The 16114-nt window shown below is 39.8% G+C and overlaps 1 protein-coding gene across 3 annotated transcripts in view; it reads left to right on the top strand.

The window, feature by feature from the left end:
- The window catches only part of STARD3NL (STARD3 N-terminal like), a 49500-nt gene that overhangs the window by 17353 nt on the left and 16033 nt on the right, over nucleotides 1-16114 (top strand). For 2 of the 3 annotated variants that reach the window (XM_082473642.1, XM_082473640.1), the window contains exons 2-3: nucleotides 8201-8483; nucleotides 15741-15818. In XM_082473642.1, the coding sequence (XP_082329768.1) occupies nucleotides 8259-8483; nucleotides 15741-15818 (303 nt within the window). In that variant the 5' untranslated portion in view covers nucleotides 8201-8258. The remainder of the gene's footprint in view (nucleotides 1-8200; nucleotides 8484-15740; nucleotides 15819-16114) is intronic. The other variant, XM_082473641.1, reaches the window with a different exon arrangement.

The raw sequence follows: 16114 nt of genomic DNA, 5'->3' as shown, positions 1-16114 counted from the left end.
GATCAATTTTGTAAACATGGTGTATCTTCAAAATAGCACATAGTCTATGGTTGTAGGGTTGAAAAAAGAATTATCTTTAAAAAACTTACAGTATTCAAATAATCTATATCCATGTTTGTATCTTTAAAATACTCAGTAGATTTTAAAAAGTAATCTTCAAAAACTTCCCATTTTGACTATAATCTATCACTAAGTAACTTTTGCAATTTTTTAGTTTTTGGGTTTTTTTTTGGAGTATAGTTGATTTACAGTGTTGTGTTAGTTTCAGGTGTATAGCAAAGTGAATCAGTTATACACATACATATATCCACTCTTTTTTAGATTCTTCATTTTTAAAGAGGCATTTTATATTTCTGTTCTGTCTGGTAAGGAATACATGGATACTGATTGGTAAATCTTAAACCTGATTTCAAATGTATTACACTTCTTAAATTTAAAAATATTAAATATTAGTTATACTTGCTTAGTTAAGAGTATATGTATATAAATCCTCAGAACTTAATTATACATCTTGAGTCTTTGAGGTTTTTGTGTACTTATTAAAAATATTTAGCTGAACTATGTACCCTCCCCTGCTTTTTATTGAGTATGAACTCATAATCATACCCAAATGCTTACAAGTCAGATTTAAAATAAGCAAATATTGGATCACTGTTGCATGATCAAGTTCAGTTACTATAGCTTTGGGTTGAGCTTGGTAACTGTCATGTACTTAATAATTCTACTTAAGGAAAATTATTGATAATTATATGTAAGTTTATAAAGAGATATTGGAAGAATACTGGAGTGATGATACAACCTTTATATAATTCTCTTTTGAAACGTTACCACTTGCATACTATATACAGAATATGCTTATATTTTTTGGTGGCTAACCATCACTAAAATGGTCTCTGGATGATATCTCTAGAAGCTCCTAAAGAGCAATTTTGTACGGTAAGGCCGTTGAGGGTTGTCAGGAGACGTCCAGACGTTTATCTCCCAAAAAGCTTCTCAGTGGCATCACGTTGGTGACTTTATTAGGTTTGAGTCCAGCCGTCTTTCTTGTTGACTGAGAAACCTTATTTGTCAGCTTGTGTATTCAGAGCCCAATGGAGAGTGGCTCTTTCTCACATGGGTAAACTTACATCTCAGAATCTCCAGTGAACACCGTAACTGCCGTGTAGACTGAATATTTATTTCAAGCTGACCAGTCTATTGTCTCCCTATCACATTTTAATAAGCACAGAATTGTGAAAGGTTGTGGGAGGCATGTAGGGAATTATTAAGCTGTTCAGTGACAAAAGGCACTGATGATACCCTGATGCCATCACACTAATGATAGGAATAACAAGGCCAGTGGATTGAAGATACTTAAAATCGAACAGACAAGGTGTCCCCACTTGAAGAGTGCCAGACTGGGCACAGGTGCCATTTGCTTGTGACACTCCTTTTCCTGTATCTTTGGGACTGACCCACCCTCTTTCTGATGGGCACATTCCCTCTTCACCTCTTTAGATCTGAGCATATGTCCTGTCACCTTGTTCTTATGTCTTGGCCTACGAGCCGTTTTACTTCTTTAAGGGCAGAGCACATCTACTCTGATTCATTATGTGCAGATTTTACGGTTTAACTTTCAGAGGGCAGTATTATTTTAATTGTTTCAAAATTCTCTCCCCATTATAGTCCTGATAATATGGGCAAATCTATAAAAAGCCTAACAGTTTCATACATACACATAGATCTTTTTCTTCTTCTTTTTTAAAACATTTCACTCATTTTCAGTTGGAAAATCAATAGGAATCTGCTGGAAAAATTTGATTCCTTGATTCAAGAAACAGTTTTTTCTTTAAAGTAATGCCAAACAATTGGTTGGGTGATTTTATTTAGATGCTTTAAAAAAAATTTTTTTTACTTATTAATTTAAAATAACTTTATTTTCCAGATTTCTTTATCCAGTAATTTCCTATTGCTACAACTACTAATCTGGATGTGATGTGTAGGTGTTTTAAAATTCAATCCAATAGTCTAGATTTTAGAAATGCTTTTCTAGACATTCTATTTAACTTGTAATATATAACGCATAAAGTAAGCCAGGGCTGTTTTGAAATGTGAACATAATGGTAGCGGACATTTGCCAAAGACAGGTTTGTTTGATCTTGATTTTATTAAACTTCCTGTAGTGCTTCATCGTGATAGTTCTCCAGCCCAGGAAGCTGGTATGTTACACAAATGCATCAACTCCCTAACCTCAGCCGCTGCCAGGCTTTCTAAAGACACTTTCATCAGAGTTCTACCAGGTCTTTACCTTCCAAGGGAAAATGGACATGCCTATAGCATCAGTACCATGAAGAAGTACCGGATGCTGAATCATACTTCTTTTGTTGCTTAGAACATCTTTACCACAAACCAACTTTATGATGTTTTAAAAACATAAGCAGATCGTTTAAGAAGACACTAAATAAAAGTTTTTAATTTATGAACGTTTGAATAGTTGGTTGAATCTGATGTGTAGATTTCCCCGGTCTTCTTAGGCATGCAGAACTTTCCTTCTCTCATACTTTAGAATAGGAAGGTTGTCTTATTATGTGTTTCTGGTGCTGTGGATTAGCTTCCTTCCCACAGCTCTCTCTTCTCTCTGCGTGTTTACTTCTAAAGAATCTGTGTTTGTTAGTTATCATACCTCTTTCTCATACTGGCGAAGTATGTTTGTAAATGTCAGGTTACTCCCTTATGATTCCCGTTCTCCACTTCTAGCTGTTTCATTTTGGAAACTGTGGGCTGTACCACAGAGCTTTTGAAAACCGTCATAAACCAGGTCTCATAACACGTGGTGGGCCTTGCAAGAAGAGAGTCAGATTGAGGTGCTTCTTGCCCCCAGAGGAACCCAGACCCGGGGTAGAGTGGGCACAGCTGGGGCAGCTCGTGTCTTTAGGGACAAATCCAATGACTGCATCCCAGGGGCCATTTGAACACCTTCTGATGTCCCTCCTGTTTCCTTCTAGGGATCTGATGGAGAGGGTCCCTCTTGTTTCCTTCTAGGAATCTGATGGAGAGGACAGAAGTGGAAGACCCGAGTCTTAATTCTAAGATATATCTTGAAATATCCCTCAGATGGGTGTGTCCTTATATAATCCACGTAGGCCTCAGCTGCTACCTTTTTGTTTTTTTCATCTGTAAGCAAACATTTACTTTAGAGGCGAGAATAATTTCGGTAACACAGATGAAGAAAGCTTTTTTTAAAATTTATTTATTTTTGGGTGTGCTGGGTCTTCATTGCTGCGTGCGGGCTTTCTCTGGTTGCAGCGAGTCGGGGCTACTCTTCATTGCAGTGCATGGGCTTCTCATTGCAGTGGCTTCTCTTGTTGCGGAGCACGGGCTTCAGTAGTTGCAGCACACGGGCCCCAGAGCACGCGGGCTTCAGTAGTTGTGGCACGCCAGCTCAGTAGTTGTAGCTTGTGGGCTGTAGCGTGCAGGCTCAGTAGTTGTGGCGCACGGGCTTAGTTGCTCCGCGGCATGTGGGATCTTCCCGGACCAGGGCTTGAACCTGTGTCCCCTGCATCGGCAGGCGGATTCTTAACCACTGCGTCACCAGGGAAGTCCCTGAAGAAAGCTTTGGAAGAACGCGAAGAGACACAATCTGCAGGTGTAGAACTCTCTTTGCCTGTCAGACGACAGGGGGAATAGATCAGAGTGGCAGACTCAGATGACTCCAGGCTAGGTCAAGGCTGAGGCCAAGTGGAGAGTGCGGGCTCCATCTAAAGAGTTCAGCAGCTTCTTGGCTTTATTCTTATGGTAAGGGAATGCAGGCCTGGCTATTCTGTGTCTTTTAACTTTTCCAGACAAGCTAGACATCTGGAATTTTAGATGAAAGATCATTATTTAAAATGTTAGCAATTAGTTCAAGATCTTTAGAAACACTGTACAAGACCAAGCAAAACATGTCTGTAAGCCAAGTCTGCTCCACAGGCCTTTGGATAAGATGATAAATATTTTTAGTGTCTGTTATTCTCAATTCTCTCTCTTTCGGAGGAGAACACACAGTGTCCTGCTGTGGCCGGAAGTAATACAGAGGAGAAGGCTGGGTGCCTGGGTTGAGAGACTTGGTTTGGCCGCCCCAGTAGGTGCCCAGAGGCCCTCTCCACTTCTCCCAGGAGAGACTGTGGGACTCCTGTAAAATGCTAGCAGTGGTAGCTACTGCGCTATAGCAGCTGCTGTTTACCATCTGGGTGGTATCAATTCTGTGCTGAAGCAGATGGAGCTGAAGTTTTGGCTTAGCTTTGCAACCAGCCTGGGGACCAGTACAGTAGTAACATCTCAAAGATGTAAGCTATTCTTTCTGGAAGCAAAAGGATTTCAGGTTTCTGTTTTTTTCCACGTGCAAAGGGTATCATCGTTTAGGAAGCCACCAGTATAGATACGGTAGAATTTTTCTCCAGTTCTAGCAGTGTGGGATTAAGGGAAGAGAATACAGCAGAGAGCTGTGCGTTTGGGCTGTAAGTACTGCTGAAGTGGCCCTCAGGTAAGGCAACAAGACCACCTGTGCCTGAGCTGTGCTGTGTCACGAGAGCCACCTGTGGAAAAATAAGAATGGATTACAAGTTTTTGCTAATTGCAGAATCAGAGCATGCATTGGAAAAATTAATATTCATCAATCAGCCTATTTTTTGCTAATTATAACACAGAACCTCTAAATCTCACATGGCTCCCCTTTGAGAAGCTGATGGAAGCAGCAGTCTCCCTTTCTAGAAAACTACAGGTAGTAAAGGAAATATTTTAGGCTTTGTGAACCATATAGTCTGTGTTGTGACTGTTCACCTCTGCTCTCTTCATGTGAAAGTGTCCATAGCAATCGATACCAACCATAGGACTGCATGTGGTAGTATTCTAATAAAACTCCATATTAAGAAACAAGCAGCCTGCAATATTTGACTTACAGGCTATAGGTTGTTGACTCCTAGTTTAGAACATTGACAGCTGTGGTAGATTGGAATATTTCTCAGTAAATATCCACTTACCTTCTCCTCCTCTTTGGATGGAATGTACATCTCAGCTCCACGCCCTTTGGGCTTGGCCTTGAGATATACTTTGACCTCTAGAATGTGAACAGACATGTTGGATACAGAGATTGCAGTGTGTTTACATGGTCGAGCTTGTCTCCTGTGCTCCTGCCATTTGCCGTGAAGAGAACATGTAGTTTCTCCATGACTACTTCCCCATGTAGCCCTGGTCCAAGGGGAAAGACAAACAGGCAGCAGACTTAGACACAACACAGTTTGAAGCCAAGCTCTGCTATCCACTACCTGAAGCAGAGTTGCCAGCTGGGCCCAGACTAGACCAGCTGAACTGCAGGCACCCTGCAGACCCACGAGCTTGAGAACAAATGTAGATTGTTTTAAGCCATTGGGTTTGGGGGTAGTTTGTGAACACAGCATGATTGTAGAAATAGCTAGCCAATACAGAGGAGGATAGTTACCCATCCAGATAAAACAATTATGATATGAATCTCTTTTTCAAAAACCAAAATAACAAAAGAGGATTCTCATCTCCTTACACAAATTCCAGTAAAAGATAAGGGGATGGTTTTCTTTATTTTATAATTCTCCACCCCACTCCTTATCACCTTCCCCCATCCCCATGCTTCTTCCGTAGTTGGAATAAACCCTGCATGGTAGATTCAGCCTCCTGCGTGTACAGCTAATCAGAACTTAATACCCTCTTTAGAGAGGCATAGCTTTCCTCAAGCCAACCCCAGAGGGGACTCAGTACGAGAACTGGATATTTAATACTTTTCAATATTATATCTGGGAAAATAACCAAGCTTTTCCTCAGAAACAAACAGTGTGGTCTCCTCAGTTCAGCAGAGTTTTTTGAGATCCCCCTCGGCGTGAGTGTCTGTGCTAGATGCTAGACAGGATTTATCCAGTCAATATCTGTTTTGTTCTTGCCGTGTGTTGTGTACTGAGGTAGTCCCCGGGGACACAGGGATGTGCAGATCAAATTCAAGGCCTTCAAGGAGCGCTCCAGCTAGCAGGAGGGCAGGCAAGTAAGTGGATAATTAAGGCACAGTGTGGTAAGCAGTACCATAAGTGGCATATCCATAGTCCTAGGGGAGCTTGGAGGAGATGCACTTGGCCTTGCGTGGCGATTGGAATGTGGGCAGCATTTCAGGGAAGTCTTCTTGAAGGAATTGACACTTGAACTGAATCTTTCTGAAGGACATGGTTAGAACGAAATCCTGTCATTGTAGAGTAGAAAGAGGCTTTAGAAGTATCTTCCTCTTGACGCATTAAAAGGAAGCCCTCCCTCCCTTTTAAAATTTACTTCTGTCCCAGACAGAGATCAGTCTGATTAGAGTCAAGCGGCTGAGAGCAATCTGTGCAGTGGGTAACTTTATCATTGAAGCTATTGCAAGTAGTATCTATACATTCTAGCTAATTAGAAGTTATATATACACACGTCTGAAAAATAATGTAGCGATTCTCATTTCCCAAGTCAGGTGTACAGCATTGTATGATGTCAGTTTTTTAGTTGGAAATAGCCTCCGATTTCTGGGGTGGCTGTTTTGCTTTGTTGTCCTTTTTATTCATGAGGGGTGGGCTCAGGAAAGGAGGAATGGGTGAGACTAAGAAGATGATCCAATTACCTTGCAAATGATTTTCTTCCTAAAAACAGTCCTCAGTTTGAATTGTGAATTTGTTGAATTTTCTGTACAGTCTAGTGGCTTTAAATCATTGATACAACAGTAAATTATCAAAAAGTGAGTACAGCCATGTTAGCACTACTCAGCCCAAGAAAGAGGACTTGACCAAGCTTGCACCCTCTTGTCACTTCTCCTTTCCTCTTGCTCAAAGGTAATCAGTGACCCAGCCTCTAATGACATAGATCAATTTTTGCCTTGAAGGTCTACAGTTAAGTTCCTATAGATTTCCAGAAGTAGGGTTACTAGATCAAGAAGTATGATTATTTTAAAGTATCATAGTTCAAACTGCATAACGAAATTGCTTTCAAAAATGCTATGTCATTCAATCACCACATTGTATGAAAATGTGGAAAGGACTTTTGTTCCTGAGTGTGGGGAGGGAGAGAATTGAAGGTCAAGTGTGAAGATGTAGAGTTCTGGACTGTGAATAGGACCAAATGGGACCATATTACTTTAGGGAAATTCCAGCAATGTTTTGAAATTGTAGTTTACCCACCTGGGAAATGTTCTTCTTTCTACTGGACATTGTCAGTCATTGTGGCAGAAGCGAGAGCAGGGTGAGCCATGCGCTGGTTCTTAAGATCTGGGCGCAGGTAACACACATTACAGTGGCCACATTACACTGGCCAAAGAAAGGCATATGAATTCAGTAGAGCCAGGGGTATATAATCCTCCCATAGGGAGAGGTGGTGTAGGAAAGGAGACTACAATATTTGGCAAAGAAAAATACCATCCATCATACCCTCTGTCTGATGACTTTGCCTCATCCATGAGGAGATCAGATCATTCAGATCGCCAGTCTTTTATTATAGAAGCACATGCTGGCCTTGCGGGGATGGGGTTCCTGCGTCTCCACATAGGACTGTGATTGTTGCAGTTATCGGTGGGGTTATAATGGTAAACTAATGGTAAACTTTTTGAGGTCTGCATACTTCTTTTCCAAGAAGAGTCCTGGAAACATGCTTATTCATTAAGAGGTAATGGAAATGCTAAATTTGGTTTATTAGATACCTCTGGTGGAAAGCAATTTCTCTTTAGGAAACAGATTTTTTTTTTTATAATTGGTTTACACGTTCTGGTTACATGCTCTCTGGGAAGCTATTCAGTAAATGTTTTCCTAGTCCATGGGTAGTGACACTGACAGAACTGTAGAGGTTTTCTCCCTGGCACCGCAAGGAAGCTGGCTTGGCTGGGTCACCCAGAGGCTTGCTCCAGGTTCCAGGCACACCTTTCTGTTGTTAACAGCCTGTTTTTACCCTTTACTACTTACTATAAATATGCATTCTTCTTTACTGACAGTCTTTCCCATAACAGTTTTTTTGGTATTGATAGTATTGAAGGATAACATCAAGAATTGCTTCTCATTTCTCTTTCTCTCTATATCTTCATCAAGACAGAAATGTCTTCAGTTAAAACACCCTGATGCTCAGTGAGACGGGCAGTCACATGGGGCAGGGGTAGCACTGTGGTGTCAGGTGGGCTCTGATTTAACGTGCGTTTCTCTTTCATTCCCCAAAGATTTCTTCTCTCTAGGGATGGTGAAGTTGGAGAGGGGCTCCTTTAACCCCCCTGCAGGATGAACCCTGTGCCGGAAGACATGGAGAACGCTCTCATGGGGAGTCAGAGCTCGCACGCTTCCCTGCGCGAAGTCCATTCCATCAACCCCAGCCAACTCATGGCCAGGATTGAGTCCTATGAAGGAAGGGAAAAGAAAGGCATATCCGATGTCAGGAGGACTTTCTGTTTGTTTGTCACCTTTGACCTCTTATTTGTAACGTTACTGTGGATAATAGAGTTAAATGTAAGTGGTTGTTTTTTTTTTTTTATGACATTATACAAATTGTTTCCAGAGACAAAAAAAAAACCCAGTTTTCTTATTTTTCTCATCATTTCTGTCTCATTTTCGTGAACTTCATCTTTTTTTCAAATGAGGCACCACTGGTCTTCTCCAGCTGATTTGGACCTTTCTTGTTTTTTTATGGTTATTATCAATATTTAAAACGAACCTGGTTAGTTTAAAATTCACTTTGTCTGCAATTATGAAAGTTGAATTCTTGGGGTTTTGCTCTATAACAGGAGATGGCAAACTGCAGTCTGAGAGCTAAATTCAGGTGGCCTGGTTTTATAAATAAAGTTTTATTGGAACACAGCCCTGCCCATCTGTTTACATATTGTCTGTGGCTGGCTTTTGTGCTGAGTGGTTGAGTTGAGTAGTTTTGACAGAGTCCATCTGGCCCACAAAGGCAAAGTTTTTTATTCCCTTGCCCTTTTCAGAAAAAAACTGCTAATCATTGCTTTAAAAAATGTAACATGCTTCTGGAATATGTTTTAAATGTTGCATTTACTTTCTAGTTCCCACATTTAAGATTTTGCATGCACTTATTTTTTATTTTTTTGCAAAAGATTATTTGTTCATATTTTATCAAAAAATAATCCTAGAGGCATTTGGAGTTTTGTCTCTATTTTGTCAAGTTTATGTGGTTATATTGCCAAATAATTGTCTAAACCAGTACTATCCAATAGAAATGGAATGCAAGCCTCATGTGTAATTTTAAGTTCTCTAGCTGCTACATTTAACAAAAATAAAAATAAGCAGGTGAAATTCATTTTAAAAATACATTTTATTTAACCCAATATATCTGTTTTCTCCAAAGCCTCGGCTTTGACTGTTTACATTCCTTACCAACAAATAGGTGAACTCTTCCAGAATGCTTCCTCCCAAGCAAAAATTGTCTGTTTCCTTCACTTTCAGCAGTTCATTTATTTCCAAGAAACATTTACTAAGGCCTGGGTAGCAATAGTTATTAGCTAGTGTTTATTATTAAGAGGTTCCTCTTTGCTAGGCATGGTGCTAGGTGCTTTATAAGAAATTTATTAAAATAGAGAAAATATGAAAGGATGCTGAGATTCCTGTTGGAAAATGATTTTTAATTTTGCCTCATAATAGAAAGAGTCAATGTCTTAATCTAAACTTTGATTAATATTCTGATTCATAGCAGCAATTTTAGTTCTAGATTCTAGACTCTTAAAAATTAGCATCATTGGATTCATTTAATTTCATCATAAATTCTAATAGAGTAATAAAACTCTTCATGAAAGCAGATATATACTTATATTAGAAAATAAAAAAAATTTAAGCAAAAGAAGATAGATTTTTCCCAGAATCAAGGTCATATGCAGCACGAATCTACTGTTAAGTTTCTGTTTATAGATTTTTCCTTCTGTTAATCTTGCATTGTGGGTATGCCTTAGTTTTGTTTCAAACCAAAAAAGCCAGTGATATGACAACAGTAATTTAAAGTGTCTCTTTTAACCATGTGTTCCATGTGTACCCATTAAAGAATATATTTAAATTGATATATTTTAAAGGAGTAATATATTTTCAAAACCAGCAGCTGTGGCATGAGAGATGAAAAAGAAATGCATCTTTTAACAGGAAAGTTTAGCAGCAGTCTTAAGGAAGCACACTTAAAATTATTGCAGTGACAGCACAAAATCGAGGCATTCATTGGTTTGCCACTAATATGACCACTGAGTGTGCACTTAAGTTAGGGAAGCTATGGGATGGGGCCGTGGTGGGTCACAGGATTACACTACTCACTTCCCTCCTTTCTTACTGCTTCAAGGAAATTGAAATGGAAGTGAAGTAAGTGGGATGCACCCTGTTTCGTTCATCATAAGGGATCTGTTTCCATCCATATGCAACATTTTATAAATGAAAAATCACCAGGCCTAGCAATCAAGAAATTTGTTTCTATCCTCACTTTTCCACTGACTACCAGTTTCCCCATTTGTAAAAAGAGTATATGATCTTTAAGATAGTATATCATGACTTTCTTAGCAAGGCTATTTTAAAAAAAAGAAAACATTTAACTTTCTAGTTCTATTTGTTTTGAATTGTCAGTCCTGACCCGGGTTTTTCATTACACACTGTACCATCCCTTTTCTTTTGTTGTCTGTCTCTGTAAATCTCTAATCACTTGGATCCACTGTTATTTTCACATGCCTATACGTTTACTGAGTGCCAAGACATAGGCTTCTGATTCAGGTGTTGCAAGCTCCGCAAAAAGTTACATGAGCTTTAAAGTTTAGCTGAGGAGGTGTAACAGATATCTTATATTGCCTCCTACTGTTGATCTTTAAAAGAGGAAAGAAATAGCATAAAGGGAACTTAGGCCTTCAAAAGAGTATGGGGACCCAGCTGTTCTATGCAATCATAACAATAACCAAAATATTTCGCCCTCATATATGACTTCCAACTTAGCCACTTTTCCTCCTGGCTCCAGGGAGCTGACTGGCGCCAACCCAGCCTGGTGTGTAGGGCCTGGGCGAGCTGGAGCAGCCTAAGAGCACCTTGGTTCATTTTCCTGCTGGAAGACCTTGGGCCAGCTGATTTCTTTGGGCCAGTTGAAGGGATGGTTCTGGTTCTGTGTAGGACCTGCTGGTACACCCACCCTTGAGTAGACTGGTTTCCCAAATTGGATCTAGAATTCACCATCAGTTTGATTTGCCTGAAGACTCTATTTCCTCTCCAAGCTCTTTTACACCAGGCTCTTTAGACTGACAGGGACAGGGGTCAAAATGGCAGGAGAAGGGAAGTTGTATTTCTTTTTCAGCTTTTGACACTTTGGTTGAGATTATGGTTCAAGAAAGACCTTTAGCAGTGCTTATTGCCTGTCTTCTTATTTTCTAACTGGTATACCAGAAAGTGTCAGAATGCTTCTAATTTGTCCCAGAGCTGTCACGGCCAACTCTGTGGCCTCAGGCAAGCCATGTAAGTTCTCTGAGCCTTGGTTTCTCAGTCAGTTAACTGAGCTAATACCTGTCTTGCCTTCCCTGTGAATTCTTGTGAGGAGCAAATAAAAAGATACATTCCACAGCCCCTTGGCAGTTATGAAGCTCTATATAACTATAGATTATGTAATTTACTATTAGCTAAATAAATTCTACCCAGAAAGAGAAAAAACAAGTTGGTTATTAATCTCTATTGTTACACTTATGTTTCAGGTATTTATTATCCTACTGATTCTGATTCTGATTTTATTACCCCACTGTCATTATGTTCTATAGTTAAACTGTGATGACCCATGATAACAAAAACTCACTGGGAGAGTTCATTGGGTTGGAATTATCTGAAGAGTGGAATTGGGGATAGAAGGGTGATCTAGGATTGGATGGTGGAACCAATAGGGAGAGGGTTTCGAGATGGAGGTGAACAGAAGCACTGAGGCAAGAGTGTTGTGCTTGTGTGTGTGTGTGTGTGTGTGTGTGTGTGAGAGAGAGTTTTGGAGGGGATAAGGGCAGATGCAGAGAAAATATTAGCCTGGCTAGAAATAAAGTGCCTGTAGGAAATGAAATTGCCTAGGTAACCTGGTTCTAAACAATTGAAATTCTTAGAGAGCTACAAGGAAGTGTTGGACTTACCTCAGTTGTGAGCTGAGATAGGTTCTAGAGCAGATTGGAAAACACGGTTTTGAGATGTTCCAGGGGTCACTGACTCACATTCCACATTACATCACGACCTACCTGCTGTGTCGATTTGGACGCTTAACTTGACATTGCTCCCCGACGACACATAAACACACCCACTTCTTCATCAGTAAAAAAATACCCTGATGCTCAGGCCAAAGGTGAAGACTCATCCTTGATTGATTTGCTTGTTTGTTTTGTATTTCTCATGCCCCCTGTCCAATCTAAAAGTAAGTCCTGTCAAATCTGCCTGCAAAATATACTCACAATGTGATCCCTTCTCTCCATTTCTACCATTGCCACCCTCGACCAAGCCAACGTTATTACTCATCCAAACTACTGCACCCTGTCTGTGCCTGACCAGTTTGCCTGCTTGCACGCTTGCCCTCCCAAAATCCATTCTCCTGATAGAATCCAGAGTGACTATTAAAAGTAAAAACATAAATCAGATGTTACTTTCTGTTTAAAACCCTTCATGGACTTAGCCGGAGCACTTAGCATAAAGTCCAAATGCTGAAACTTGGCTTGCAAAGCCCCCCAGAAGCCAACGCAGACTTCCTTTCCCACCCTCTGTTCCTGGCCCACCCAGATCAGCCAGACTTCTGTTCTCAGAATGGAACAAGCTCTCTTCTGTCTTAGACCTTAATGCTAGTTCCTTCTATATGAAATGGTTAATTTCCTTTATCTTGATGTAGATTTCAACTTAGCATGCTGGTATCAGTTTAAATGTCACCAAGAGAAGACTTCCATGACCACCCAACCCAGAGGAGTCAACTGTTATTCCATCACACTGTCCTGCTTCTGTCCTCTGTGTAACACTGATGTTCTTATGTGTCTCTATCTCCACTTGCTAGTATGGAAGCTCCATAAAGGCAGAGATATTGTTTTGTTTACTGGAGTATTTCCTGTGTTTAGAACAGTCCTTGGCATTCACTAGGTGCTCAACAGATATTTGGTGAATGGATCAAGATCATGGCAGTGGTTTCCAGATTAGGATAAATTCTGGGCAGATTGACAGTAAGAACATTAACTCAGAAACTGCTGAAAGAGCCCCATGGAAGGTGGTAGGAGTAGAAAAGGAGCAGCTAACTTGAGAGACGTACTAAAGGAAGAAATGTCAGACGATTTGTTGATAGGCTGATTTTATCACCCCCAGTATCCAAAGATGACTCTAAGATTTCTAAGGATGGAGCCTAGAATAACAGTACCAGCTCTGGCAGAGCTCTGATTGGGAAGGGGTTCCATGTGAAACTAAAGATGAATCTGGGACATCTTGTGCTAGAGACGACCAAGATTTTGAAATTTATAGTACAAGATGGGCTAGAAATGTAGATTTTAGATTTCTATATTTAAAGGCAACATGAAATCAGGGTCTCTTAAAGTATATGGATACCGAAGAGAACCCTTTTCTACTGGCTAGTTATTGAACTGTTATCAGCAGCTTTAGTTCCTGTTCTCTCAGCCAGGAGGGGTAACTTCTATGTGGTAGAGAACTCCTCTTTGCCGTAGGCTACTTGGAATAATCTTTTTAAAAAATATGTTGGATATTGGTAAGTTTCCTTAGTCTGAAGAGACACAGCAGTGAGACTAGATGGTTGGTTGGCTTTTAATTCTCCTTGCTCCCAGGTTTTCAATTCTATTCATTTGTAAAGGTCTATCTATAGTCAGGCAGGTCTGTAGGCAACCTGCGCAAATTACACAGAAGTCTAAGCCTCCTTAAGGGATTTAAAGTACAGAATAGTGTTTATGGTATACTCCATTTTCATAACAAGTACAGTTGACCCTTGACCCCAGCATGTGGGGGAGGGGGACAGTAATCTTTGTATAATCTGTAGCCAGCCCTCCGTATCCGAGGTTCCTCCGCATCCACGGATTCAACCAACCATGGACCATGTAGTACTGTAGTATTTACTATTGCAAAATATCCACGTGTAAGTGGACCCGTGCAGTCCAAACCCCTGTTGCTTAAGGGTCACCTGTACTTGAAAAGGTATCTAAGCCAAGAGAATCCTTTCCTTATGGCAACTTTTATTCTAATTTGACCAATTAGCAAACCTTGCAAAGGTATTCCTTATTGATTTTTTTCCCCTTTTTTCTTTTACCCAGGTCTTGGGTTAATTGCCCTCTAATTTGTCCTTCTCAGACCAGCTGCACTGGTTTGCCAGGACCAACAATGTCTGTGCTCCAGACTGAAACCGTGAATTTACTGTTGTACATCATGTTCACTATTATCAGCTAATCCACGGGCCCTCGCCTTATAGAGGGTCTGCTTAGAACGCTACATTCACTACCACGCATACGTTCCCTTCCTTGATTAGTATTCTATATAGTTCGATATGCAGAATTTTGAACTTGATCATTTAAAATTCATCTTGATAGGAAAATTGGGAGAGGACAGAAAATTTATCGTATTAGGTTTAATTTTCATCATTTACTATAACTTTCTCACATAGGTCTAATCTGGTCCTCATTTTGTTATCCAAGTTAAAATATATATATACATATAAGTTGATAAGAGTGCAGAATTTTAAAGTGCTAGGAGCAAATAGGAGCAATCAGGAGATTTTTTACACTTCTATCCTGTGTCATGATAACTGTCTTCATGGATGTGTGCTAAGAGATCAGGCGACCACTTGACCTTCCAAGACTTAAAATAGTGCAGTGGTCAGAAAGGGGAGCCCTGGATAAATGTTAATTGTCTTCTTTAAAAATATGTTTGTATATACAATGGAATATTACTCAGCCATAAAAAGAAACGAAATTGAGTTATTTGTAATGAGGTGGATGGACCTAGAGTCTGTCATACAGAATGAAGTAAGTCAGAAAGAGAAAAACGAATACCGTATGCTAACACATATATATGGAATCTAAAAAAAAGAAGAAAAAAATGGTTCTGAAGAACCTAGGGGCAGGACAGGAGTAAAGACACAGACGTAGAGAATGGACTTGAGGACACGGAGAGGGGGAAGGGTAAGCTGGGATGAAGTGAGAGAGTGGCATGGACATATATACACTACCAAATGTAAAATAGATAGCTAGTGGGAAGCAGCCGCATAGCACAGGGAGATCAGCTTGGTGCTTTGTGACCACCTAGAGGGGTGGGATAGGGAGGGTGGGAGGGAGAGGCAAGAGGGAGGAGATATGGGGATATATGTATATGTATAGCTGATTCACTTTGTTATAAAGTAGAAACTAACACACCATTGTAAAGCAATTATACTCCAATAAAGATGTTAAAAAAATAATAATAATAAAAATATATGTTTGTGTGATTGAAGACTTTATCTTACAAGAGAAAAAAAATTAGTTTTCACATTTAACATTTCAGTTTACCAAAATATGAACTACAAAAAAAGGCATTGTTCATCATTATATATTTATATTTGTTGAACAAATGAATTCAGAATTCAAGTGGGAAATGCTCTTCAGCATTTTTCTATTCGAATTATGAGCGTTCTTTTCTTCCATATTTTAACATTTCTGGGTTAGGAGAAGGCAGAAAAGTGTATGCAAAACCTTACTTGTGTGTTCTCTTGTATTATTTTCACGCATAACTCTCCTCATTTTTACTTCTTCCTCTCCTTCCCAGGTGAATGGAGGTATTGAGAACACGTTAGAGAAAGAGGTGGTGCAGTATGACTACTACTCTTCTTATTTTGATATATTTGTAAGTATTCTCTGTTGTAGGTTTCATTTTGGACATGATGAAACTAACCAAAAGGCAAATTTCCTGTCAGTAGACCTCAGATTCTGTGCCATTCTTTTTTCCTCTTTTAAACGTTATCTTTCCTTTTTCCTTATTCTTGGACCATTCAGTGCAATCTCTCTCTCTCTCTTTCTAAGAAATTGCCTGGTCATCTTGAGGAAAAAAAAGATTAATGAGGAATAAGGGAGCATAGCAAAAGAAGCCATTCTGATTTTCCTTTATTCTTTAAAATGGCTGAGATAGAAGCCACTGACAGA

This window comes from Balaenoptera physalus, assembly GCF_965194825.1.
Source record: "Balaenoptera physalus genome assembly, chromosome: 8".
Taxonomy (NCBI): Eukaryota; Metazoa; Chordata; class Mammalia; order Artiodactyla; family Balaenopteridae; genus Balaenoptera; species Balaenoptera physalus.
Note: the sequence above shows the minus strand (reverse complement) of the source record. Positions and strands in the feature narration are given on the sequence as shown.